At 52.8% G+C, this 23,179-nt stretch overlaps 9 protein-coding genes across 9 annotated transcripts; 7 read left to right on the forward strand and 2 right to left on the reverse strand.

Annotated features, from left to right (window-relative positions):
- Window positions 1-190: 190 nt before the first annotated feature.
- Window positions 191-1,600, forward strand: IAQ61_007867 (uncharacterized protein). Its single transcript, XM_003841935.2, has 2 exons — window positions 191-707; window positions 755-1,600. Exons 1-2 carry the CDS (start codon window positions 283-285, stop codon window positions 1,035-1,037), a joined length of 708 nt encoding a protein of 235 aa, XP_003841983.1. The 5' UTR covers window positions 191-282; the 3' UTR covers window positions 1,038-1,600.
- IAQ61_007868 (uncharacterized protein) lies at window positions 1,601-6,765 on the forward strand. The gene is made up of 2 exons (XM_066097767.1): window positions 1,601-2,103; window positions 2,155-6,765. Exons 1-2 carry the CDS (start codon window positions 1,822-1,824, stop codon window positions 6,370-6,372), a joined length of 4,500 nt encoding a protein of 1,499 aa, XP_065952264.1. The 5' UTR covers window positions 1,601-1,821; the 3' UTR covers window positions 6,373-6,765.
- A 63-nt stretch (window positions 6,766-6,828) lies between these two features.
- IAQ61_007869 (uncharacterized protein) lies at window positions 6,829-8,166 on the reverse strand (the record flags this gene model as incomplete). Its single annotated transcript, XM_066097768.1, has 1 exon — window positions 6,829-8,166. The coding sequence occupies one exon, from the start codon at window positions 8,164-8,166 to the stop codon at window positions 6,829-6,831; it is 1,338 nt and encodes a 445-aa protein (XP_065952265.1).
- Window positions 8,167-8,890: 724 nt separating this feature from the next.
- On the forward strand, window positions 8,891-9,979 carry IAQ61_007870 (mitochondrial 37S ribosomal protein mS42; the record flags this gene model as incomplete). The annotated part of the gene is made up of 3 exons (XM_003841931.1): window positions 8,891-8,959; window positions 9,068-9,239; window positions 9,318-9,979. 3 exons carry the CDS (start codon window positions 8,891-8,893, stop codon window positions 9,977-9,979), a joined length of 903 nt encoding a protein of 300 aa, XP_003841979.1.
- A 1,159-nt stretch (window positions 9,980-11,138) lies between these two features.
- IAQ61_007871 (uncharacterized protein) lies at window positions 11,139-14,518 on the forward strand (the record flags this gene model as incomplete). Its single annotated transcript, XM_066097769.1, has 4 exons — window positions 11,139-11,342; window positions 11,463-11,671; window positions 11,777-13,578; window positions 14,178-14,518. 4 exons carry the CDS (start codon window positions 11,139-11,141, stop codon window positions 14,516-14,518), a joined length of 2,556 nt encoding a protein of 851 aa, XP_065952266.1.
- Window positions 14,519-15,837: 1,319 nt separating this feature from the next.
- IAQ61_007872 (uncharacterized protein) lies at window positions 15,838-17,001 on the forward strand (the record flags this gene model as incomplete). The annotated part of the gene is made up of 1 exon (XM_066097770.1): window positions 15,838-17,001. The coding sequence occupies one exon, from the start codon at window positions 15,838-15,840 to the stop codon at window positions 16,999-17,001; it is 1,164 nt and encodes a 387-aa protein (XP_065952267.1).
- A 1,342-nt stretch (window positions 17,002-18,343) lies between these two features.
- Window positions 18,344-19,841, reverse strand: IAQ61_007873 (uncharacterized protein; the record flags this gene model as incomplete). Its single annotated transcript, XM_003841926.1, has 3 exons — window positions 18,344-18,574; window positions 18,665-19,575; window positions 19,769-19,841. 3 exons carry the CDS (start codon window positions 19,839-19,841, stop codon window positions 18,344-18,346), a joined length of 1,215 nt encoding a protein of 404 aa, XP_003841974.1.
- Window positions 19,842-20,820: 979 nt separating this feature from the next.
- IAQ61_007874 (uncharacterized protein) lies at window positions 20,821-21,468 on the forward strand (the record flags this gene model as incomplete). The annotated part of the gene is made up of 1 exon (XM_066097771.1): window positions 20,821-21,468. One exon carries the CDS (start codon window positions 20,821-20,823, stop codon window positions 21,466-21,468), a length of 648 nt encoding a protein of 215 aa, XP_065952268.1.
- Window positions 21,469-21,494: 26 nt separating this feature from the next.
- IAQ61_007875 (uncharacterized protein) lies at window positions 21,495-22,997 on the forward strand (the record flags this gene model as incomplete). The annotated part of the gene is made up of 1 exon (XM_003841925.2): window positions 21,495-22,997. The coding sequence occupies one exon, from the start codon at window positions 21,495-21,497 to the stop codon at window positions 22,995-22,997; it is 1,503 nt and encodes a 500-aa protein (XP_003841973.2).
- Between the last annotated feature and the right edge of the window lie 182 nt (window positions 22,998-23,179).

A 23,179-nucleotide genomic window follows, 5' to 3' on the forward strand; every position in this document is an offset into this window, starting at 1 on the left:
GAAGTGCTCTTCATGACTGTCATACCTATCCATCTGAAACAGATGCCTTTTCAGCTCTACGAGCACCTTAGTAATTGTCAGGCCCAGCCCGCATGATTGCGTGATGGCCACGCTGTCACGTGAGAGCTTGGCACCCCAATTTCGCGCTAGGCGCCTGGAGTCCACCTGCATGTCATCATTCCTTGGAAACTGGTCAAGTCCATCATCGAACTTTGAAAGCACACTGTGGCACGACCTCGACCTGTCACGCGCCAACAAATCTGGTTATTAGAGACAAACAAAATGCTTGCCGAGTCTCAACACGATGATGCCACGCCTACGGATCTAGCGACCTTCAACATTGCCGATCTCGTGAAAACACCCCATAATGCGCGTCTCTACAAAGAAGTCCAGACCTTGAAGAAGCTCATCAATGAGCTTGTCGATTACCAGCTGGCACATCCAAAGATCAACAATCCACAAACTCGTGAAGAAATAGAATCCGAGAAGGCAACGAAACGGGAAATCGAGAAGCAAGAAAAATACATTCGCGCGCAGTTGTCCATCATCAAGTCTTTGTACCGACAGAGTGTGATGAAGGTGCGCGAGGAAAAGGCAAAGACGTCAGACGATAGGGCAGTCAATGACGCCTTGATACTAGGCTTGCATAACCTCAAATATGAGGAGCAGTCTCTGCGATCTGAGATATCGGCTGCGGAGAACTACGAGTACGTCCACCCGCAGGCCTTATAGATGCATCACTAACGCTGAAAAGCCATAAATACATGAAGCTTCCTCTTATTCCGATCGAAGAATTCCTCGAAGAGTTCCCGGAACACAGGGATGCGAACGAACAAGATCTCATGGCAGCACGCATAGAGCACGAATATCAAGTCCGCGTGAGGCTAGAAGAACGACGCCAAGAGAAGCTCAAGCAAAAGCAGAAGTTGATTGCCGAGGTAAAAAAGGGCAAGGACGATCTCACGAAGCTCGATACAATGGTAGAAAAGTTCATCGAGGCTGCGGAGCCCATCAAGAAAGTTCTTGCTACAGAGTAGGCGTCATCACCAGGACGAGAACATGTCTCCACACTCTCAGTATCAGAGATCAAATGAAGCATACCGGAATGCTCTCAGAGCCCCAGGGAACGCCATATCAGACACAAGCACCAGAAATTTCTAGGCTGCTTTCTCGGTGGCACCGGGTCGTACCATTACCGCACCAAGAGTATTCCGTCCCCACCAACTAAGGCAAGGTACAGTCCTGCAAGCGTCGAGGAAAGCACATGCATTACCAGCAGCCAAAACCCATTTGTCCACACCCGATCTCTGGCCTTGATCACTACAGTTACACTTACTATGACCAAGTCTACGAGGCGGGGGGGATTGCGCAACGGGCCGCTTAACATGGAGATTACATGATCTGAGATAGAAGTTGAATGTTCATTGTTCGGCCAACAATGATCAAGTACTTGCTCAAACTTCGAAATAACCCCATGATCGCATAGGTGTAAGCGCTGGGAGCTCTAAAAGAATATACATGTATATCCTTCTTAGGCTAAAAAATAATAGATATTCTTTCTAAGACAAAATAGACAAAAGTGCTCAGACATAAATCAAGGTGAACATGATGATGACTGGTGATGGTGAATGTGAGACTGTACATATTGGCAGCTGCCTAGAGCGAGTTGTGGGCCCTAGGATATAGGTTTTGGACCCTGAGAGCGGACGTTATCGCGTGCTATCTTAGCGCCTCGGTTTCACGGACATTCGCCCATGCTTCCTCCAAGTCTTCCATCCAACTTTTCCTTTACATGCTTGAACCCGCCGTGGGATCCTGCTCATGGCTTCTTTTCAGGGTCGCGCAGACGTCTTGAGCGTGAATGTAGCAGCGCCAGTGAAACGTGGCCCTCTATCCGGACCCATATTCTCGCTGGATATCGGTGATGCCTCGGGCAACCACCATGCCTTCCAGTCTCTATTTGCTAGAGACGTTGCGCCGAGCGATTGTAATGATCCGGCGCAGAAGCGACGGAAAATTACGAATGGAACAGCAGTTTCAATCCACCAGGTTGAGACCGATTCCAACAAGAGTGTGGTATTAGCCAAAGTCTCGCTGGATCTAGTCAGTCGCGTCCATGTCTCTTGCCCGTCTTGATGGTTGACATTACGACAGAACTCCCGAGTTCCAGCTGCTTCGCTACATTCATCGCAAAATTTCGCTGCCGTTTCACTCGAAAGATTCGACATCAATCCTCGGGCGCCGAATGCCTTCCGCATCGTTCTTTGTAACATCAGGAGTAGGACAGGCGTTGAGGTCATTGCCACCACCAGTACCGACTTTCTCGAATCGGCCAAGCCACATCTCGCAATAGCCGCTTCATTATTGCAGAAGAAACCGGCCTTTCGAGCAGTGTTCTGCCACTGTCGAATCGCTTCACCTGCACAAGGTTACAGCGCTTACAGGCTTGAGGTAGAAATCAGATGGTCTTTGGGCATATCAGTCGTGGAAGATCCCGCCGTTACTGCTCACTATATGAGAGAAGACCTACAATTACTGTCAAAGTACTTTCGAGACGGGGATGTTGAGGAGAGTAGGGAATGGGCGCTATCAGACTTCTATGATGCGGTCCACATACCACCGTTTGATCTGGAGATCTCGCCGCGCATACGAGGGAGTCTCATGGAGACAACTCTATATCCGTTCCAACAAAGAGCAGTGGATTGGTTGCTTCGCCGGGAAGGTGTTACCTTTTCGTCCTTAGGTGAGCTAGAAACATTCACGGAGCCAGCTCCGCCGTCGTCATTCAGATCGACCCAGGATGTGACAGGGAGGCAGTGCCACGTCAGTAATCTTCGAGGCAAAGTTGTTGCCAGTCTTGACGACGCCAAAGACGATGTTTTGCAAGGACTAAAAGGTGGCATACTAGCTGAAGAGATGGGTTTAGGCAAGACCGTTGAGCTAATAGCCCTCATAACCCATCATAAGCGAGATCTGCCGATAGAGAATATCCTTGACGCATCTACTGGTTCCTTTGTCAAACCAAGTGGCGCTACACTGATCATCACTCCCCCATCCATTCTCGAGCAATGGATTAGCGAATTGCATACGCATGCACCAGAACTCAAGGTCTTTCATTATACGGGCTTACCTCGACGATCTGCGTCGGATAAGTATCATGCTGCTGCAACGATTGATAGTTTGATGCGCTATGATGTAGTGTTGACTACATATGCCGTTCTTTCAAAGGAGATTCATCATGCTACGCCCCCACCAGATCGCATCACACGTCACGAGAAGCGTCACGAGCGCCGAGTTAGCCCACTTGTTGGTATATCATGGTGGAGAGTCTGTCTCGACGAAGCTCAGATGGTTGAGAGTGGCGTCAGTCAGGCTGCTAGGGTTGCGCGACTCATTCCGCGTTGTAATGCTTGGGCAGTTTCTGGTACTCCACTTCGAAAAGATGTGCAAGACTTGTTCGGTCTCCTACTTTTTCTCAGGTGCGACTATTTCGCCAACAAGAGTGCCGTCTGGAATTACATGGACAAAGCTTCTTTCAAATCCATCTTCGGCCAGATTGCTCTACGACACAGCAAGGACAAGATTCGTGAGGAGCTCCATCTCCCTCCACAGAAGCGTGTCGTCATCACTGTGCCATTCACTGCCATTGAAGACCAGCACTATACCGAGCTGATGCGTCAGATGTGCGACGCTTGCTGGCTCACCCCTGAGGGACTTCCCTTGCAGGAGGGCCGGGACACAAGTGATCCCGAAGTCATCGAACGGATGCGAGAGTGGCTAGTGCGGCTACGGCAAACGTGTTTGCATGCCAATGTTGGCCGTAAGAACAGGAAAGCCTTCGGTGCAAGGAACGGCGCTTTGAGGACAGTACATGAAGTTCTTGAGATCATGATTGAGCAGAACGATACGGCTTGGAAGTCTGAAACCCGCGAGATGATTATGAATAAGATCAAGGCTGGCCATGTCATGGCATTCGCTGGCAATATTGAACACCGAGCGCGATCTGCACTGACACTGTATGAGGAAGCTCTGAAGGATACGCAAAGCTACGTGGAGTCATGCAGAGCGGAGCTTCTCCTCGAGCGACAGAAGCTGGGGAAGTCCACTTCAGAGCAGCCAGATGTGCTAACGACGGAAGACCACGATACAAGCTTGGACACGGATAGTGAGGACTTAGGCCGGATACCGGTCCTTTGCAAGTCCCTTCGATTGTTTCTGGAGCTCGAACACGCTTGCAAGTTCTTCATTGCTACAACGTATCATCAAATCAAAGAAAAGGAAGATCTCGACAATCCCAAATCCGATGAGTACCGTAGATACGAGGAGCTTGAAGTATCATGGTACGAGCAAGCCAAGGCTATTCGACGCGAGCTCTTGAAAGAGTCTAAGGGCAGGGCTCAGCAGCAAATGGCAAAAATCAGTTCTCGAAAGCCATATTATCAGATCAGCAAAATTGTCGATCTACCGGGTCTTGGTGGTATTGAAGCACGCAGTATTCTCGAAACCATGGATAACATTAGCGACTACCTGAATGCCCAAGCGAAACAAATTCATACTTGGCGGATGAAAATTGTGGACATCTTGTTGTTGCCTTTAGTCGACGATGACGATGACAAGGACATCACAGGTGATGAGTACGACGATTCACTCAAATCTCAGGATGAGCTTTATGTGTACATCATGGCTTTGCGTACCCTGATTGCAGATCGCGGCGCTGCAGTGAACGGTCTGCGGGACACGTTGGTAGAGCACGAGATGAAAGCTGCAGAGAAACAAGCCAAGGGAAAAGAAAGCAATGGCGAAGAACGTGGTCATGCTCCTGAGCTGGTCATCGAAGTCGCAAATATCAGGCGAAAGCTACAAGCAGGTCTGACAGGTGGCTCACTGAAAGGTGTGGTCTCTGGTGTACGCTCGCTGATCACGGGGCTGCAATGGCGAGCAGACAGTGGCGACACTCGTGCGAAGGCAGAGCTAGATGTCAACCAAAAACATCTGGCTCGAATCCAGACGATCGCTACCCAGCAGATAAAGACCATCGCCGAATTAGAGAAGGAACAAGACATGTTTCGAGGTACCATGAACCAACGCCTAGAATATTATCGCCAGTTTCAGCGCATCTCCGATACAGTTGCAAAATGGAAAGAAGACCTCGACGAGACTTTTGACCAAAGCGAATTCGACAAGTTCGAGAGTTTACACGCGCAGAAGAAGGACCTAGTCGCTGTCTTAAAAACCAAGAATACGTATCTTACCCATCTACGGACTGAGAACCAAAATGAAGCAATGCCCGAGTGCATTATCTGTCAAGACGTCATTGAAATTGGTGTTATCACAACCTGCGGTCACAAGTATTGCAAAGAGTGTATAAACACCTGGTGGCATCAACATCGCACCTGTCCCATCTGTAAGAAAAGACTTTCGTCGAGTGAGTTCAAGGACATCAGCTTTAAGCCCAAAGATATGAAAGTGCAGGAAGAAACTACTCAAGTACCAAATACATCGTCAACAGCCACGCAAGCCTCGACACCTGGAGACGCAGGGACATCGATATACTCCTCCATGAGCGAAACCATGTTAAAAGAGATCAAAATGATTGACCTTCCTTCCTCGTACGGCACGAAAATCGATTCAATTGCGCGCCACCTCTTATACCTACGCGCCAACGACCCAGGCGCAAAATCCATCATATTCTCTCAATTCTCCGATTTCTTGGTTGTCCTACGCGGTGCACTGCGTAGCTTTAAAATTGGGGCTTCGAGCATCGTCGAGCGCGACGGTATCGCGCGATTCAAATCCGACCCCAGCGTTGAGACGTTCCTTCTAGACGCCAAGAGCGATAGCAGCGGTCTCAATCTCGTCAATGCCACCTATGTATTTCTCTGCGAGCCGTTGATCAATCCGGCATTGGAGTTGCAGGCTATTGCGCGGGTGCATCGGATTGGGCAGAAGAGGGTGACGACGGTGTTTATGTATCTTATTGCTGATACGGTGGAAGAGGCTATCTATGAGATTTCGGTGAAGAGGAGGTTGGAGCATATGGGCCGAGGGAGTGGCGGCGCTGCCGATGCTGTAAGGAAGAAGGAAGAAGATGGGGAAGACGACGAGATTATGGGGCAGGATGGGGGCAGGGGAGAGAGGGTCAAGGAAGAGAGTCTGGATCAGGCGAATTCAAAGGAGTTGAGGGATGCATCGGTCAAGCAGTTGTTGAGGAAGAAGGGCGACGGGGAGATTGTGAAGGAATGCGATTTGTGGAAGTGTTTGTTCGGCAGGCCGCGGACGGCAGCGGTCGCTCGACCGGTTGTGGAGAGGGACGTAGGGCGGTTGGAGCGGGTGACTGCGGCGGTGAGTAGGGCGACAGATGGTAGATTTTAGATTTCTTGCCCCTTTGTTCTCCTGAAGGAAGTTTAGGAGCATGAGGAGGTATGGTGACGGTGATGATGTAAAGCAGTCATGTTGGATACCCTGCGAATGAATAGGAACATGTATAATGCCATGATTATGAAGGTGAATATGAACAGCAAATTCGAGAGCAGGGACGTAAATTCTGTAAGTACTATGATGACGCAGCACAAACGAAATATGAACAAACGAGTGAGGCAGGCCTGCCTGATGTGGTATCATGTTGAAGCAACGCAATGTAGAACAATTTCATGTCCCACCCAAAAAAACTCACCCTACCATTCCCATCCCCCTCCCAAAACGCCAATGTATCCCAAAGTATACACATCATCATCTTCATTAACGAAAGAAAGAAAGAAGTCAAAATTAAAAAACCCCCAGCAACATCGTTCCCCTCATCAACCCTCGCACAACACAATACCCACCCCACTAAAGCCTGGTACCCCCCCACGCCCTAACCTCGCCCCTCCCCTGCTCATCAAACCCAGCACGCTCCATGAGCTTCGTAAACGTAGTATCACTCGTATCACGATGATGGCGGGCGGTATGCGGGAAGCGCGGGGGGTCGAGGAAACCGGGGGCAGGCATGAGGACGTCTATTGTTTCTGTGCTGTGGAGGCGGTTGGGGTCTGATCTGGTCTGGTTGTGGTGGGTTGGGGTGAGGAGGGTGCGGCGGGTGCCTGTTGTGGAGGAGGAAGGGGTGCGGCGTGGGGAGGAGTGAATGCGTTTTGGTTTTTGGGCTGGGGTGGCGTAGGGGTCTGATTTTGGGTTACCGGCGCGGATGGCGGGGGCGTTGTGGTAGGGGTGGCGGGGGGCGGGGGTGGCGGGGAGGCCTGTTTTGTTGGTGGTGGTGGTGTTGTTGGAGAAGCCAAAGTTGAGTTTGGGGGTACGGTCCCACATGCTCTTGATTCGAGGGGTGAGGCCGTGGATGACGGTGTTCCTTGGTGTTTCTTGCATGCCTTGGAGGATTCGGTCGGTCGAGTTTGGGCTGGGTTGTATGGAGGAGGAACCACGACGCATGAAGTCTGTTCGTGCGGCAAGAAGGGATGGGTCGTAGATGGGATCGCTGATTTGACGCGCGACGTGGCCAAAGTCGCCCGAGTACCGTGGTTTGGATTGGGATTCGCGGCGTTTACGGATCAGCCAGATGAGGGCCAGGGTGCCGAGTGCGCCGATGACGATACCGGGGAAGAGGCCGGCGGCGAAGGACTTGCCGTCAAAGGATGGTTGGATGGAAGCGGTTGCTGGAGCTGGACAATTCGATGTCTGAGAGGCGGATGCCGGGTTCGTGGAAGAAGATGTTGGGCGGGGAGTTGATGTTGGGGATGCGGATATGGGGGGTTTTGTCGTATCTTTGGTGCACATGTTGCCATTGCAGGTATAACCTAGTGGACAGCACCTGTCACCGCATTTTGGTAGGCTGATGCCATTTGTGTCGGAGAGGTGCATTTGGTTGTCCGGGTGGAGGGTTGCATTCAGTTGGTTAATATCGCAGGTGATGGTCTGGATGAAAGCACAGTCTTGTCCTGTTGGACAGCATATGACTGACTGTACAGTCACGCTGTTTAGAGACATGCAGGTCGTGTCTTTTGGACAGCAGAAAGAGGATGGAAATGTAGGTCCACATTGTTGCAGGCTGTCTTTCCCTCCACACACTGCCGCTTGTCGAGGCAGGAGGCTCGATGCATGTACCGAGGCGACAGCTGAGACGGCGAGGTAAAGTATAGATATCCTGGATAGCCGTGGAGCTGGCAGAGAAGAAGTCATGTTGTGCAGTTGTTATGGGGCAAAAGAAATGAATTTTGACAGATATTGTTTCGATTCAAAAAGGTCAGACCAGCAGACCTCGAGATGAGTGAAAGAAGAATGATTAGGTAGGTAGTACTGAGTAGAAACGGAGGAAGGGTGAAGAAACGAAAATGGAGACAGCGAAACAATAAACAGGTTGAAGGAAGTAGAACAACGTGCACCGCTGCTGCGACCGCGGGTATGTCCAGCTACAAATTTAGACATTGATGGACTGGCATCCGAGAGCCGCAAGTGAGGTCCATGATCGGGGAGTATGGGTAGGGCTGGATGCGACGCGCTGTCTCCACAGCCACCCCCCCATCTGGCGGACCCATTTGTTCTGCAAATAGCGCAGTGAGGGCGGCCGACTGGATATGCGGTGTTGGACAGAAAGTGTGAGCTTGCACTGGGCGAGTAACAGGGAGCAGGTGACTGAGTCGATTGTATGGCTCTCTATGGGCTGGCGAGAGAAGGTCGGGTGGATGTGAAACGGGGAATGCAGGGCGCTTGCAATGTCTGGTTGTCTGGTCTAGGTTGGACAGGCTTGGGACAGGCGCGTTGTGATTGGACAGCCCGGCCGGCCTTGTCCCTCTCTAGTTAGCGCGATCCTCGGAGCGCATTTGGGAAAAAGATGAGGAAGAGAGGATGTTGCCGACGACCTGCGCGCACCATCCCGACGCTTTCCCCCAATCAAGCAGCACACATGGCGATATTGCGCTGTTTGGCTCGGCGGCCGAATGCCCTACAGTCGCTGGTGGCAGGTGTTTCGAGGGTATGTTGTTGTTGTTGTTGTCGTTGTTGTTGATATGGGGTTGTTAGTGGTGGTGACGATGATGATAATGATGATGATGATGATACTGGGACTGACGCTGGCTGGTAGAGAACACCAACACCGTCCTTCACCCGCAACATATACTCGGTCCCGACACTGAACAACCATGTCGACCTTCAGCAGAATGGAATCCCAGGCCTGCTCTCCCCCAATGGCTTCAACACGGCCTACACGGACTACCAACAACACATGATTGACGAACTCAACGAGTCAACAGCGGGTACGCCTTCCAACACCAATTGAGACAAGGCTGTACATCGAGACTGACTGGCTGTTCACTTCTCTTCACTTGTCACAGGCACAGCATTCGAGAACCAAGACCCCAAATCCCTTGTCATAGAATTCGCCCGAGACCCCACGAAAGCGTATGCGTTCAACGTCGCCAGCATGGCCTTCAACAACCACTTCTTCTTCCGCGGCATCAACACCAACCCAGGCGTGCAGTCGCAGCCATCTGAAGACCTCGAGAGGCAAATCAACAAGGACTTCTCATCGAGAGACACGCTGCGTGAGACCTTTCTCGCAACCGCCGAGGCCATGTTCGGCCCCGGTTTCGTCTGGCTAGTGCAGACCAACGACACACAATTCGGCAGCCTGCGCATCGTGCCCACCTACCTCGCCGGATCACCGTTATCGGGCGCGCACTACAGACGCCAGTCGCACGACCTGAACACGCACAACGCCGAATCCTACGAAGAGCTGAACAAGGTGGGCTCGTTTGGCAGGGCAGCACAGCAGCAGCCGCTGGGGCCCAAGAAGCCGCTGGGTGGTGTGGATGTGGTGCCACTGATGTGTGTCAACACATGGGAACATGCGTGGCTGCCGGACTACGGCGTCAAGGGAAAGAGGGCCTTCCTCGAGGCATGGTGGGACAGGATTGACTGGGACCTGGTCAGGCAGCACGCGACTTTGATATCGAGACAAAGTCAAGGCCAGCAAAAGTTCCTCTATGAATTGTGACGGACGGAAATAAATAGGAAACATGTAGGAATATGTGTACAAGACATTTGCGACTGAACACGATGGCATGGGCCGGCCGGTGAAGGATTTCGTCAATGAAACATTGCGAGTCCCACAACCCGGTAGTACTCTGCAATGTATACTGCGTAGTGTTCATATGCAGTGCATCAAGCCCAAAGACCTATACACTATAGTATGCAAAAAGTCTTTGCAGTCTCGACGGGCCCTGCCTACCATGGCTGCTCGCCGCCCACACGTCTTTACCTACTCTGTCTTTAGCGACCCCTTGTCTCATCTCAGCCTATCAGTGCGAACATTGTAGCGAGGTCCCCAGCATTTTGATTGAGTGATGCGATGTTTGTTTGCGCTCACCGCAACCCTCTTTCGGACAGAATGAGGCTAGCGTTACTACGATGGCAACACCTCATCGGCCATTCACCGGATCCAGGCTTGACTGTCCATGGATGCGCAAAGACCTATTCAGAGTCCAAGGCAGACTTTCGATTATGTCAAAGAAGCTGCTCTCCATGTCAGCTTGAGCCTCACGAAGTCATCAGGTGGTCAACCTGTAGGCCGCATAGCCGGCGTCATGTGCACCGACAACCATTGGCGTCGCCCCTAGGCTCTTGGGTGAGTACATACACAGTGTGGAGATGACCAATACCAGCGGTAGCATGCAGTTTGGCTTCAAACGAAGCGACGATTGTGGCAATCAAACAATGAGGGTTTGTGGGACATGTGCTTGATAATACATATATAGATATATATATGGTGTACTCACGAAGCAGCACAGCCTCATTGCAGGCATGAACATGCAAATCAATGATTTTCGCCAAACTCACAGCTGCAGTACCTAGTAGTATAGCTTGCAAGTACTCTACTAGGTACGAACTGCTTCTTCGCATGCGAGTGCCGTCCAACCAATCGGCTATCGCACGAAAACTGCGCATGGAAACCTCCCCGGTCAAGATTGGCCCTGGTCCTGCATAAGTGCACACACATAGTATGACCTCACACCGGCGCCAGGATACACAGACATGGAAGGATTTTAGATACGTTTTTGCCTTGTTCCCTTGTCCTCGCCCACTTTAACTCCCTTTCACTACTTCTTGTTCGCACTTCTTAAAGGGGTCCAGGGGGTTGTATTTGATATGCAAAGATGATGATGGCGGCACTCACAGCTATTTTGCCCGTAGTGGCAAGAAGTTCGAGTCTTGCACTGAACATCTATCGAGTGGCGGCTGGCGAGCAGGAGACCGCAAGGGATTTGGTCAAGGTCGCAAAAGTCGTCAACCAATTTGCGTCCAATCTCAAGCAGATTGGAACCATGATCAAGGAAGAAGACCGTTTGCCCTCGCCTGAGGTATGTCAGCTCCTTTTTGTCTTTTTTCGGATATAATTGCTTTTTCCATATGCAACATGCAGAGCGAGCTGATCCTGGTCAAATGCATCGGGCATACTCGTACTGACCTTGTCGTAACAGGCTATTGAGATTTTGGAAGATGTGACTGGCCAAGCCCAAGAAATACTCAATGCGATCGAGTCCGCTACGGCTGCAGTGGATGGCGAGCAAAAACATCGCAAACATGCTGGATCATTGACGGGTAGTGATTACTTGCCACATGGCTCAATGGCTGCTGGTAGTAACTTGAGCTACCTCTCAGCCCATCTCGAAGCCCTCTGTGCGACCTTGTCCGTGCAGCTTCAGACTCTTTTCACGGCCCAGAGTATCATGTGGTCAAAGTAAGTCCTGCAAAATAAATCACGTTATGGAATGATGCGCTGACACTATCACAGGCTTCGTCCAACAATCTCACCACAACAAGCGAATAAGGCTGTAGAAAATGAAAAGATACAGCTACAATCCTTGATAATCGAACAACAAATTTTGATCCTGACAGCCGCCAAAATCTTCGAAGAAGGCGCATCAAAAGGCGACAGGCTCCGGGTGGAAACCAATGATTCAAAGATTCTCGTTTCTGGCAGCAGCAAGAACACGCCAGGCCCGGCCCAATTACATCGGTACCAAGATCGATACATTACGAGTCTTGATATGTCATCCTCAAATGAAGCTGGTTGGCTGCCAGCAGTATCGAGCATCACAGTATCCCAGTCCGAGCGTCTGTTGGAGAGATGGACCAGCCTGCCTCAGTTTGACGACCGCGTCCGCGCCGCTGAGCGTGAGGATCAAAAGCAGAAGCTTCAGGATAAACAGGCCACAGTGGAATCGGATAGTGAAGATGAAGATGATGCAACCACGAAACTTGCCAGTGATGGAGCAAGACGTAGACAATCTGGAAGTGTACAGCCGCTCTTCACGGACGTGAACGAGTCCCGCGATACTCTCAACGCCTCGAAAAGTGACAAATCGATACCATCATCGCCTGCATCCAGTGTAGATAGCCTCCCCGTTGAGGCAGCAGCGGCCGTCGAAGCCAAGGAAGAGGATGACGATGTCGACCTCGAGATACCTTGGACCTTGTGTGCACGAAAGTACTACTGGGAATTCATCGACGCCAAACAGATCAGCAGCAACACTGACCACGCGCCCTCCCTCGCCTACCAGGAACGAAACAGTTGGACGGAAATACTGGCGAGCTGGGTATGCAAGGAAGCCATCAGGGAAGCAGGCTTCAGATTCACACCGGTACAAAAGGACCGCAAGGATGGAAGGCGAACCAGATTCGAGACTTTGTTCTTGATCGAAAGGCCATTGCAATTTGATCATGTGAAGAATCTTGTCGAACGTACAGTCGAGATTTACAGACGAGATGCACCACCCACGCCCCCTGTACCGCGAACGAAAAGATCGTCTTCTCATCGACCGCCGCCACCGCAGATGAACAACGGTGTTGATCGAGATAGAACGCCATTACCACGCAACACCCACCCCCCACTCGACCGCTCAGACACTGCCTTCCTCGCACCCCTACCAGGCCCTCCCCCACTACCACGAAATCCCAACCCCCAAATCCCAATCCCCATTCCACAAAATCCCCAGAACGCACAGTTACCACCTCGACCACGATCCCCGCACCTCCCCGGCTATCCCACCCAACCACAGCCACAGCCATATACACACCCACCCGCAAACCAGCCCCCGTATCCTGCCTCGCCGCCACAATACTCGTATCCACCCAATACGCTTAATCAGAATATGAATACGAATATGAATATGCAGACACCGACCTCCCTTGGTCATCACTCTGCCCAACCACCTTCGCGACAACCCCAGATTCACCCACATCGTACTGCAAATGCACATGCCCATGCCCCCAGCTGTTACTACGATGACACTACGACGTCGGAGTCTGACTCTGGGGACTGGGAGAGGTATCGTGCGAGGAGACGGGAGAGGGAGTGGCGGAGGAGTGGGTATGGGGAGGAGAGGGAGGAGAGGGATAGGGATCGAGATAGAGATAGGGATTGGGATAGGGAAAGGGAGAGGGACAGGGATAGAGATCGAGATAGGGAAAGGGAAAAAGAAAGAGAAAGAGAAAGAGAAAGAGAAAGAGAAAGAGAAAGAGAAAGAGAAAGGGAAAGAGAAAGAGAAAGAGAAAGAGAAAGAGAAAGGGAGAGAAGAAAACGAAAAAGAACGAGTAAAGCTGCGGGAGCACTCTTGGGAGTCGGAGGCTTGACTGCGCTTTTGGATGGCTTGGGGGGGCTTTGATTCGCTGGACTTGTAGAGCATAAAAGACCTTTTCTTGTCTTGTCGAGCGTGACGGCGTTGGGCGTAGTCTGTGGTGTTATCTTGTGTTGAGGGAGGGGATCTGATTGATGGTTCTGTTGGAATGGTTTGGGCGCGTGTTTACTGTATGGTAGTCTCGGGACAATGTACTGTTTTGTGATTGGAAATTTCCGGGCCTCACGTACATGTGCATGTGGCGATGCCATCTTACTACTATTCATCTCGTGTGCATCTCCCCCCATTTTCCCTAGAATAAAAACGCCCTCGCTATGCAGAACAAAGCCGAATCGCCACATCCACCCTTCCTACCCATGGTTCTCTAAATTGCACTTCCCAATCCCAACCCTCTAATCCCCCCTCTTATTCCTCGATTTCCCCCTTCACCGACTGTCAGGCACATCCGGCAACCTCTCAATAACATACTTGCCCTTTGCCACACTGACAATCGGCACACCGGGCACTTTTCGAATCCTACGCTTCAAATCCCTATCATTGGTCGCAACCAAATAGACGCGATGTTTCTGCACACGCTCGGTGATGCAATCATCCGCATACGTACCCTTGTGATCGCAGCGCAGGCGCGTCCAGCGCTCGTCGCGCGCAATGCGCAGCGCGATGCGGTACTTGGGCCCCAGTTTTTCCAGCTCGGCCATGACGCAGGATGTGATGATGGGCGTGGCTTTTGCGTACAGCAGGTCCATGAGGGCTTTTTGGAGGTCGAGTTTGGCGTGGACGGTGTGCGAGAGGAAGTTGGTGTCGATGAGGACGGAGTAGGGGGGACCGAGGGCGGTGTTGGCTTGGAAGAAGAGGGAGGAGGGGGCTTGGGGGCTGTTTTGGAAGGGGGGGTTTAGGTTAGTTGGGTTGGGTTGGGTTGGAGGGGTGGGAGGGAGAGGGTTACATTTCTCGTTTTGCAGACTCTTCTTGCTTTTTCTTTGCGGCTTCTATTTCGCCGGCCATTTGGTTTTTCTTTCTAGAGGATTGTTAGGTGGTGGAATGGCAGGGGGTTATGGGTGGAGGGGGAGGGGGGGGGCGCATCGTCGCGTACAGTCTGGCATCGCGTTGGCCTGTAGAATAGATCAGTATGCGCGCTTCACTTGCGCAGAGGGTTATACAAGCATACCGATGAGCCTTTTCATCTGGCCAAACTTGCGGGTTCTCTTTGCCACTCCCATGTTTGCGTTTGTGTGTTGTTGTGTGTTGTGTGGACTGGGTGAGTGAAGAAGGTGAGTGCTTGGTTCTCACTGTGTAACTCTCTCTAATCGATAGCCCAGAACTTTTTGGTGGAGCAAACGAGACAAACGCCAAGAGTTCGGTGGTGTGCGTCAGGCGGCGGCCAAAAAAAAGGGCAGGAAGCACCGAGGCACGCGCTAAGCTAGTTGCAGCCAGCCGCGCCTGCCCTCCAACGCAGGTCCTGGCCCCTGGTTCTTCCTTCTCTCGAAATGCAGGGTCGCGCCTGACGCCTGACAGATGGGGAAGGCGCGCTGTGTTGACTGTTGACAGCATCCTCACCATCACCATCGTAGAGAAGTAGAAGTAGAAGTAGAAGTAGTTACCAACGAATAGATTACATATTTATTCAGCCTTCCATTCTTCACAACAACACAGCACACTTCCATCGCTTCCAACTTGCATGGTGGTCTTTTGCTTCGCAAGTATTCCATTGCCTATTCGTCATCTTTAGTCCGATCGCTTTGGCCTTCGCTTTTGGCTTTGGCTTACCTACCCAGCCTAGGCACATCGAAATCTCCAAGCGAACCAGCGGCACGAGCTCAAAGGCTTTCTCTGCGCATCCTTGACTTTCCGCCCCTGTCGCTGACCCGTCCATCGTCCATCCCTCCCTCCAAGACTCCCTCCTCTCCGCAACCACGGTTACGCACAGCACCCTTTGCCGTACACAAAGGCCCTTTTCTTCTTCTCCACCTTTCGTTCTGTCGTCGCTCTTTTCGTGCGCCCATCCTATCGATACCCACTCGCCTTGCCTGTTCCCTTTTGCTGTCGCTCTTCCCTCATTCTGCTTGGGCCACCGAACCCTGAGATCGCCAAGTGGAGTCTTTCACCCGCACTTCCAAGTCTGGTCTCCTAAACCTGCTGCACCTGTAACCATACCCTTTTCGCCGGTACTGCACCGCAACATTCCATAATCGGCTCTCGCCCACGTACACACATCAAGATGCGAGCCTCGGTGGGCCTCGCAGGCCTACTGCTCGTCGCCGCCACTTCTGTCGTGGCACAAGACAATGGCCTACCTGACCTCGCAACCATTTCCCAGCCGGACGGACCAGGAGAGACGGCAGCCAGCTCGGCACCAGCATCGAGTGCGCCGCAAACCACTTCAGCACAATCATCGGCCGATGCCGAAACCACACAAGCCAGCACGACTGCCACCCAGTCCGACAACAACGCCTTCCCAACCGTCACTTCTTCGAGAGCAGGCGGCCTCTTGGGCCTGCCAACCCTCGCTGGTGTCGGTATCCCAGAACAGAAAATCCCAGATACGGCCAACGCACCGTTTATGCAAAAGTCCGACCTTCCCGATGGCACTGTATTCATCTGCGTGGGCGCCATTCTCGCCTTCTTTGGAGCCGCCGTGCTCGCATGGCGCGGCATGGTCGCATGGTCGCTGCACCGCTCCGTCAAGCGTGCCGCCATGGCCCAGAACCTCTCCGACATGAAGGCCATGAGCGCAGCCCCCGGCAAGAAGCGTGGCATGTACAATGTGGTAGGCGCCAACTCGACCATGTCTCTGGACCATCTTTCCGCGGCTCCCATCGGCACCACAAAGTCGACCAAGCCATTTGCCCAGCAGCCCGGCGGCTCACCCAACGCGCGCTCAACCTCGAACCTGTTCTTCTCACCCACAGCAGGCGCTGCGGGAGGTGCAGCCGGCATCCGCGACTCGATCGTTGGAAACCGTTCCTCCACGTACCTCCCCGCAGGCTACTACGCCTCTGGCACCGCGCAACCTGCGGCCGGCTCCCCCATGACCCATGTCGGCGGTGGCTCTTCGAACAATCTCTCGACACCAGGAAACCGCTTCTCAGCACGCTCAGGCATCTCACCACCCGAGTCGCCCTCTCTCCCACCCTCGCGTGGCGGATACCCGCGCGCCCCGCCATCGAGAGAGGGCCTGTCCATGTACAATCGCAATAGTGTTGCGACACTAGGCAGCCATGGTCACGCGCGGAGTCCAGTATACGGCCATTCGGACACAGGCGACATGAGCAATCTGTCACTCAATGTGCCCGGGGGCAGTGCAACGGGCGGCCGCGCACCGAGCGCCTATCTGGAGGATTTGTTTGAAAACCACGGATCCGGGCCCCGGGAGAGGTTTTAGAAGGATCTCGAGGTCGGGAGTGTCCGAACTCCCTCTTCTTCTTCTTGCTCGAGCCGGCTGGGCTTGCTGACACGCTGGGAGGGTGGGCGAAGGAGCCGTGTACAGCGTTTGCGAGCGTTTATGGGCAGGGCTGGAGTCGTGCACAGGGGCATCATCAGGAGTAATGAAAGGTACGAGATTCTCTCTGTCGGGAAAGATGGCGACCGCGACGGTACCGCCAACGCACCCTGCCGACGGTAATGCGGCGCCGTGTGTAATGTGGTGGCATGTAGATGTGATGGCGCGAGGGGACATACAATACCACAACAGAGAGCCGAATTCGTGCTCGTGCTTGTAACCGTGACGGTACCCGTACCGTACCACTCACCGCCCAGTCTATTGCACAAATAGCCCCCGAGCTACTCACTTTTCTCTCCCAACCCCGCGTCCGCGCATACACTTTGTTTTCTTTCTGTGCGACATGCTAGCTAGTTGCCAAACTCAGCCCTCTGTTTATTTCTTTTTCTCTTCTTTTCTTTTGGAAGCTTTTATGCACTCGAGCATGCGAACTGGGACCACGATTATTACCCCACGCCCACATGGCGCACATGTCGTCTACTTTGTATGTATTTTCAAGGATGGTTGTACGGGGTTCGGGTGTGTGAGTTGTATGTATGCCGGGTTTATACTGGTGCTGGTGCTAATGTGCACGGATATGCATATGCACATGTACATGTATATGCGAACTTTGTTTTCGTATGGTTTTGTGTTTGTAACGTGGTACGACATTACGGCACGGGTACGGCATGGGTCTGGGGATGATGCAAGCACGATACCGGTAACACTTGAGGGTAGAGTAGAGCACAGCACAGCATGACACAGTACAGACACAGACATATGATATCGTGCAACTCCCCCCCCCCTTTTCACTCCCCATAATCAACATTTCAATCCAGCGATGGCAAAAGCGTAAACAACGTGCAAAGAGCTGCTGGCACGGGCTATTTGCGGCATCTCATAAAGCCTGAACGATATTCACTCTTCATGCAATTGTTACTCTTTTTGTGGGTGGATGTTTTCAGTTTTGGGTTGCTAAAAGGCATGCTCATTCTTTTCTTTATTGTACAAAAACTTTGCTTTTTGGGCTTTTGGGGGGGCACTTTTTAGCTGGGAGGGAAGGAGCGGTTGGGAGGTTGGCTGGTCGATGTCCGGACGATGTGATGTATCATAAATTGGAAGTGCAAGTGGGATTGGAAATATTCGTCAGGGTCGATCGAATCCAACCCAACCCTGCAGAACAGTATCCATACACCAAGACCCCCCTTTCCTGTTTCGACCAGCAGCACCAGCAGCCTGGACAATTCTACCTCGCCTTCTTTGCAATGGTCTTTCGTTTCCTTGCTTCGCCATTAAGATTAGACGATGTGGCATTGGCGAGCGCGGCGTCTTCCTCGGGAAGATTGTTCGAGTCGAGGAGCGGCTCATCGACTAGCTGCTGCTTGCCCAGAATTCGGCCGGCTGTTTGGTTGTATGCAAACTTGGGGAGCTTAAACAGGAGCGTATCGTAGATGGTGGGTTTAGATTCTTCTTCAGGCTGTTTCGTTGTTTTGTCAGTCAGTTGATTGGGTGCTTTGCATATAGATGTATGCATTGTTGGGGAATCGGGGAAATGGGGAGGACTTACGTCGAGGAGGAATTCGGCTTTGACGCCCTCTTCGGTTTCCTCTTCAAGGAAGACGTTGCCGACTGAGTCGACGATGAGGACTTTGCCGTTCTCGGCTACGATGCGCTTCTTGGCTCCCTGGGGACCAGAAGTGATTTCTGGCTCTACGGGCGCGCTGATGTCGGCGGTGCGGACTTTGCTGCGGGTGGAAATGACCTTTTTGCCCTTCTTCTTGTCCTCCTTTTCCATGGCGCGCTTCTCACGGCGGTTGCGGGGAACCATTTCAGGGGCATTCTCGTCGGGGGTGTCTTCGGGGCTCTCTTCTGGGAAGGCGTTCACGGCGGGCGTGGCGTCGATACCGGGGATACCTTGGATAGCTGTCTCGTCGCCCCAGGCCGTCTTGCGTGCATGCCTAATGTAGCGCTCGACAAACTCTTTGCGACGCTTCCAACCCATGAGCAGGGCAAAGTAGTGGAACCCACCGCCAAAAACGAGGAGAAGGCCAACGATGACGGAACCAAGACCTGGGCGGAAGCGCTCATAGTAGTATCCCGAACCTCTCCAAGCGGGAAAGCCATTTTTCAAGAAGTGATCGTAGCGTTCTCGCTCTGGCCCCTTGAGGATATTGGCGATAACCGAGAGCCTCTGGTAGCGGGTCGTGACTTTTTTCATATGCGCGTCGATTTCCCTCTTTGAAGGCCCCTTGCTGACCTTGACGCCGGGCGTGTTGCCCTTCTTCCCGCTGTTCTTTGCATAGTTTGCGATGAAAGCCTGACGGGCCTTGTCGGGGTGCAGTTCGCGCGACTTCTTGCGGTAGGCTTTGTTGAGCTGTTCTTGGGACGCGCCAGGCTTGACGCCGAGGAGGTCGTAGAATGTTACGTTGCTTCCCTCTGCTTTGGCGACTTCATCACGAAGACGGAAGATCTCATGGTCTGGTAGGAGTGTGGGTGTCAGCGAGGTGCGAGAGTCGACATGTGCAATGGCATGTGGAGGTGTTGATGTGTGCGTATGTGGCTAGAGATGTCGAGCTGTTGTTTGTGTGGCTAGGGAGATGTGTCCAAACAACCAAAAACCGTGGGTGGTGAACAAGTGTCATAATGGGCAATGGGTAATGGGCAATAGTACCTTCTTTGTTCCAGGCAGCTGCACAAGCTGCAAAGATGCAGAGGACCAGAGCGAGAAGAGCGTGGGACCTCATGGTTGGACGGTTGCTTGCAGAGGTGCCTGAGAGCTGGCGGGATGGAGCTTTCGGAGGTGAGAACTAGCCAGCTCCCTTGGGCCCTTACCGGTAGGGAGACTGCAGGCTTGTGCGGCCTTGTCGTCGGCAGTAACAGTGCTAGTACGTACACGATGAGGCCGGCTCGAGGGAGAGAGAAGAGTGAACGTGGCCCAATCGGCTTACTACTGTGTGTAGTGGGACGGGTGAGTAGAGTACTATACGGTTGGCAGAGTAAAGTAGAGTGTACCGGTATGTGAGCAGGAGGTACAAAAAGTAACAAGACACAGGCACACTCAACGTGTGGTCGTCACTGTTGCCACTCTGTCTGTTGCAACAACTATCGAAGCGAGCAGTGCAGGATCAAAAGAGCCGTTCGCCTTTCATTCCTCCCCCGCTACCTAAAATCGAAGGTGGCCTCTACACAAGTACCTATCTATGCATTTAGTTTAGCAGACTTTGTCCCTGGCCTTGCTTTGCCTGGCCTTGCTTTGCCTGGCCTTGCTTTGCCTGGGCCTTTTTGAAGCCTTTGACCCTGAATCTTGGCCTTTTGAGCCCCCGTCATCCCACCCGAGGCCAGCCCACACCCATTACCCACATACTCTACTGATACTGTACACACCACCCCCATACCTACTCTGGTACTAGCAAGTATCTATCTGCTCAAGCCTCAGCCCACACAACACATTCACTACCAAACAACCACTACCCAACTGGGCTCTCTCGCCTCCACACGCGTCTGCTTGCCACTCTGTGTTTGCGACGCCGTCGACTTCCGTGGTAAGCACGCCACTCTCTTTTATAGAGCAATAGAAGAATACAGTTTCCCTCACGGGATCCACTGCGAAAAGGACACATCTCGCTCAACATTCGGCCATTGCCTGGCCTTGGCCCTCCTCCCTCTTGTTACCATTTGACAAATACCTACCCATCCAACACGCACACGTCAAACCAGCTGACCATGTCTACTCCTGCAGAACGCCAAGCCCAACATCAGACTCTCATTCCCGCCGACGACGAACCATCACCTTATCCAGCTCCTCAGCCCACTCTGAATCCGCCCGCATCTACATCCATCATGTCTCGTTTCAGCATCCCCATCGACGCCCTGACGTCGCGCTTGAACCTCAGTGGACGCTTCGACAGCCTGAGCAACACCTCCGTGTCCTCGCGATTCGCCAATCTGCGCCCCATCTCCGAGTTCTTCGACGTCAAGCGCGTCTCTAAGCCAGCCAACTTTGGTGAGGTCCAGAGCCGTGTCAACTACAACCTGGGCTACTTCTCCAGCAACTATGCCGCCGTCTTCGTCATGCTCAGCATATACAGCCTGCTCACCAATCTGATGCTGCTCTTCGTCATCGTCTTGGTCGTAGGGGGCATGTTCGGTATCGGAAAGCTCCAAGGTAACGACCTGCAACTGGGTAGCTGGCGCGCCACCACGTCCCAACTCTATACCACTCTCTTCCTCGTCGCAGTCCCTCTGGGTCTATGGGCCTCGCCCTTTACCACCGTTCTCTGGCTCATCGGAGCCTCCGGTGTCACCATCTTGGGTCATGCCGCATTTTTGGACAAGCCCATCGAGTCAGCTTTTTCCGAGGAGGCGGTCTAGGTGGTCGGCCGCGAACTCCACACACTATGCCCCACTGGGGAAGACCACCAGGGGGCCCATCGGGTGTTGGGAGGTACTACGAGGGGGTGGACGATGTGCTTAGATTTCAGGAATTGGGGAGCGACGATGAAAAGAATGGTCGTCAGGTAGGCCGCCGAGGTCGGCGGGTTTTGGATACAACGGGCCTTAGTCAGGACGAATTATACTTTAATGATATGGATGTTCGCGCGTGGGAACGAAGGGCATCAGCCTACGACGAACCTTACCCTGGATTTGCAGACGTGGACGAAGGTTACTACGAGGACTTGGGCGAAGTGCTATCCCCCGAGGACTATGAAGAAATGTTGTTCCAGCGCGTTCTCGACAAGATCCGCATAGCAAGAGCTGCAGGCAATGAAGACGTTCAATTAAGTACAGAAGAGCTTGATGCGTACCAGTCAAAGCTTCACGGTGCAAGGACGCCTGCTGCGCGTCCTCCACCAGTGTCTCGACCTACTGACGCCTATTTGAATGACACAGCGAGCATTGCAAACGCACAGACTAAACATGTTCATTCTTCCTCTCGGCCGAAGAAAGAAAAGGAACGAACTTCGCGCCTCGGGTCCAAATCGAAAAAGGACAAGGACAAGTCCAGCCATCGAAAGCGTGTCTCCAATTCTTCTAGCATTACAAGTCCCATACCAGGCCAGAGCTCGCCTGGTTTCATGATTCCTGGACCAGATGGGCAGCCCGTGTTCGCCCCGATAAACGCATACCAAGGCAACGTCTCGCGCGATTCGATCCCTTCACCCCGTGAACAACTCGCCTCCTCACGCACAACGTCCCGCTCAACATCTGGCAATCTCCCACCTCAGCCCGCGCACCAACCAACGCCTCCACGCGAAGTTCTCGGCGCCTTCCCAGGCTCAGAGCACACCTACCGCCCACCCACACCCAGCCAGCACGAAGCATCCTTCCAACCCCAAAACCCAAACATTCCCTCCCTCTCTGCCCGCCAACAAGCCTATGCCCGCGAACGCCAACTCGAGGCCCAGGGCCTTCTCTCCACTAATGCACAACAGCAGGCGGCGCGCGCCGTCCCGTTTCCCGTTGAAATGTACCAATACCAGGCGTTTAGCCCAGCGCCCACTTCACCGACTAGCTCGCACACACAGACGCCGTCGCAGTCGCAGTCGCAGTATATAAGGCGAGTTAGCTCGGGCGCACTGAGCGACGCAAGTTATAGCAGTATGCCAAGACGGGTGCCTGTTCCCACGTCTTCACCTACGTCTGCGTCTACCTCTGCGCCTATGGCACTGCAGAGAAGTGCGATGGCCTCTTCGAGTGGGTTTGTGACGTCGGGTGGGGAAACGGGGGAGTGGGGATTGGGTGTTGAGGTTCCGTCGGGTGGGGATGTTGGGGCTGCGGGTGTTAGGACCATGGCTGCGGCTACGGCTACGGCTACGGCTACGGCTTCGGGAAGTGTTGGGAGTGGTGCTAAGGATGGGGAGAGGAGGAGGAAGAGTGGCAAGGCCAAAAAGAAGGCGTGAGGTTGAATGGGGTGGTTGGATTGGTTCAATGGGCGAACGGAGGTGGGCCATTTGGGTCTTCTTTTTTTAAGGGTAATGTTTAACATAGAGTTAGCAAACTTGAGTTTTTTCTTTTCAGTTTGACTCTGTGTGTTCTTGACCTTGCTTATTTTTCGATTAACTGAGAAAAGGCTCAGCTTCAC

The sequence above is a fragment of the Plenodomus lingam genome, assembly GCF_022343315.1.
Source record: "Plenodomus lingam strain CAN1 chromosome Unknown contig_3, whole genome shotgun sequence".
NCBI classification, from domain to species: domain Eukaryota; kingdom Fungi; phylum Ascomycota; class Dothideomycetes; order Pleosporales; family Leptosphaeriaceae; genus Plenodomus; species Plenodomus lingam.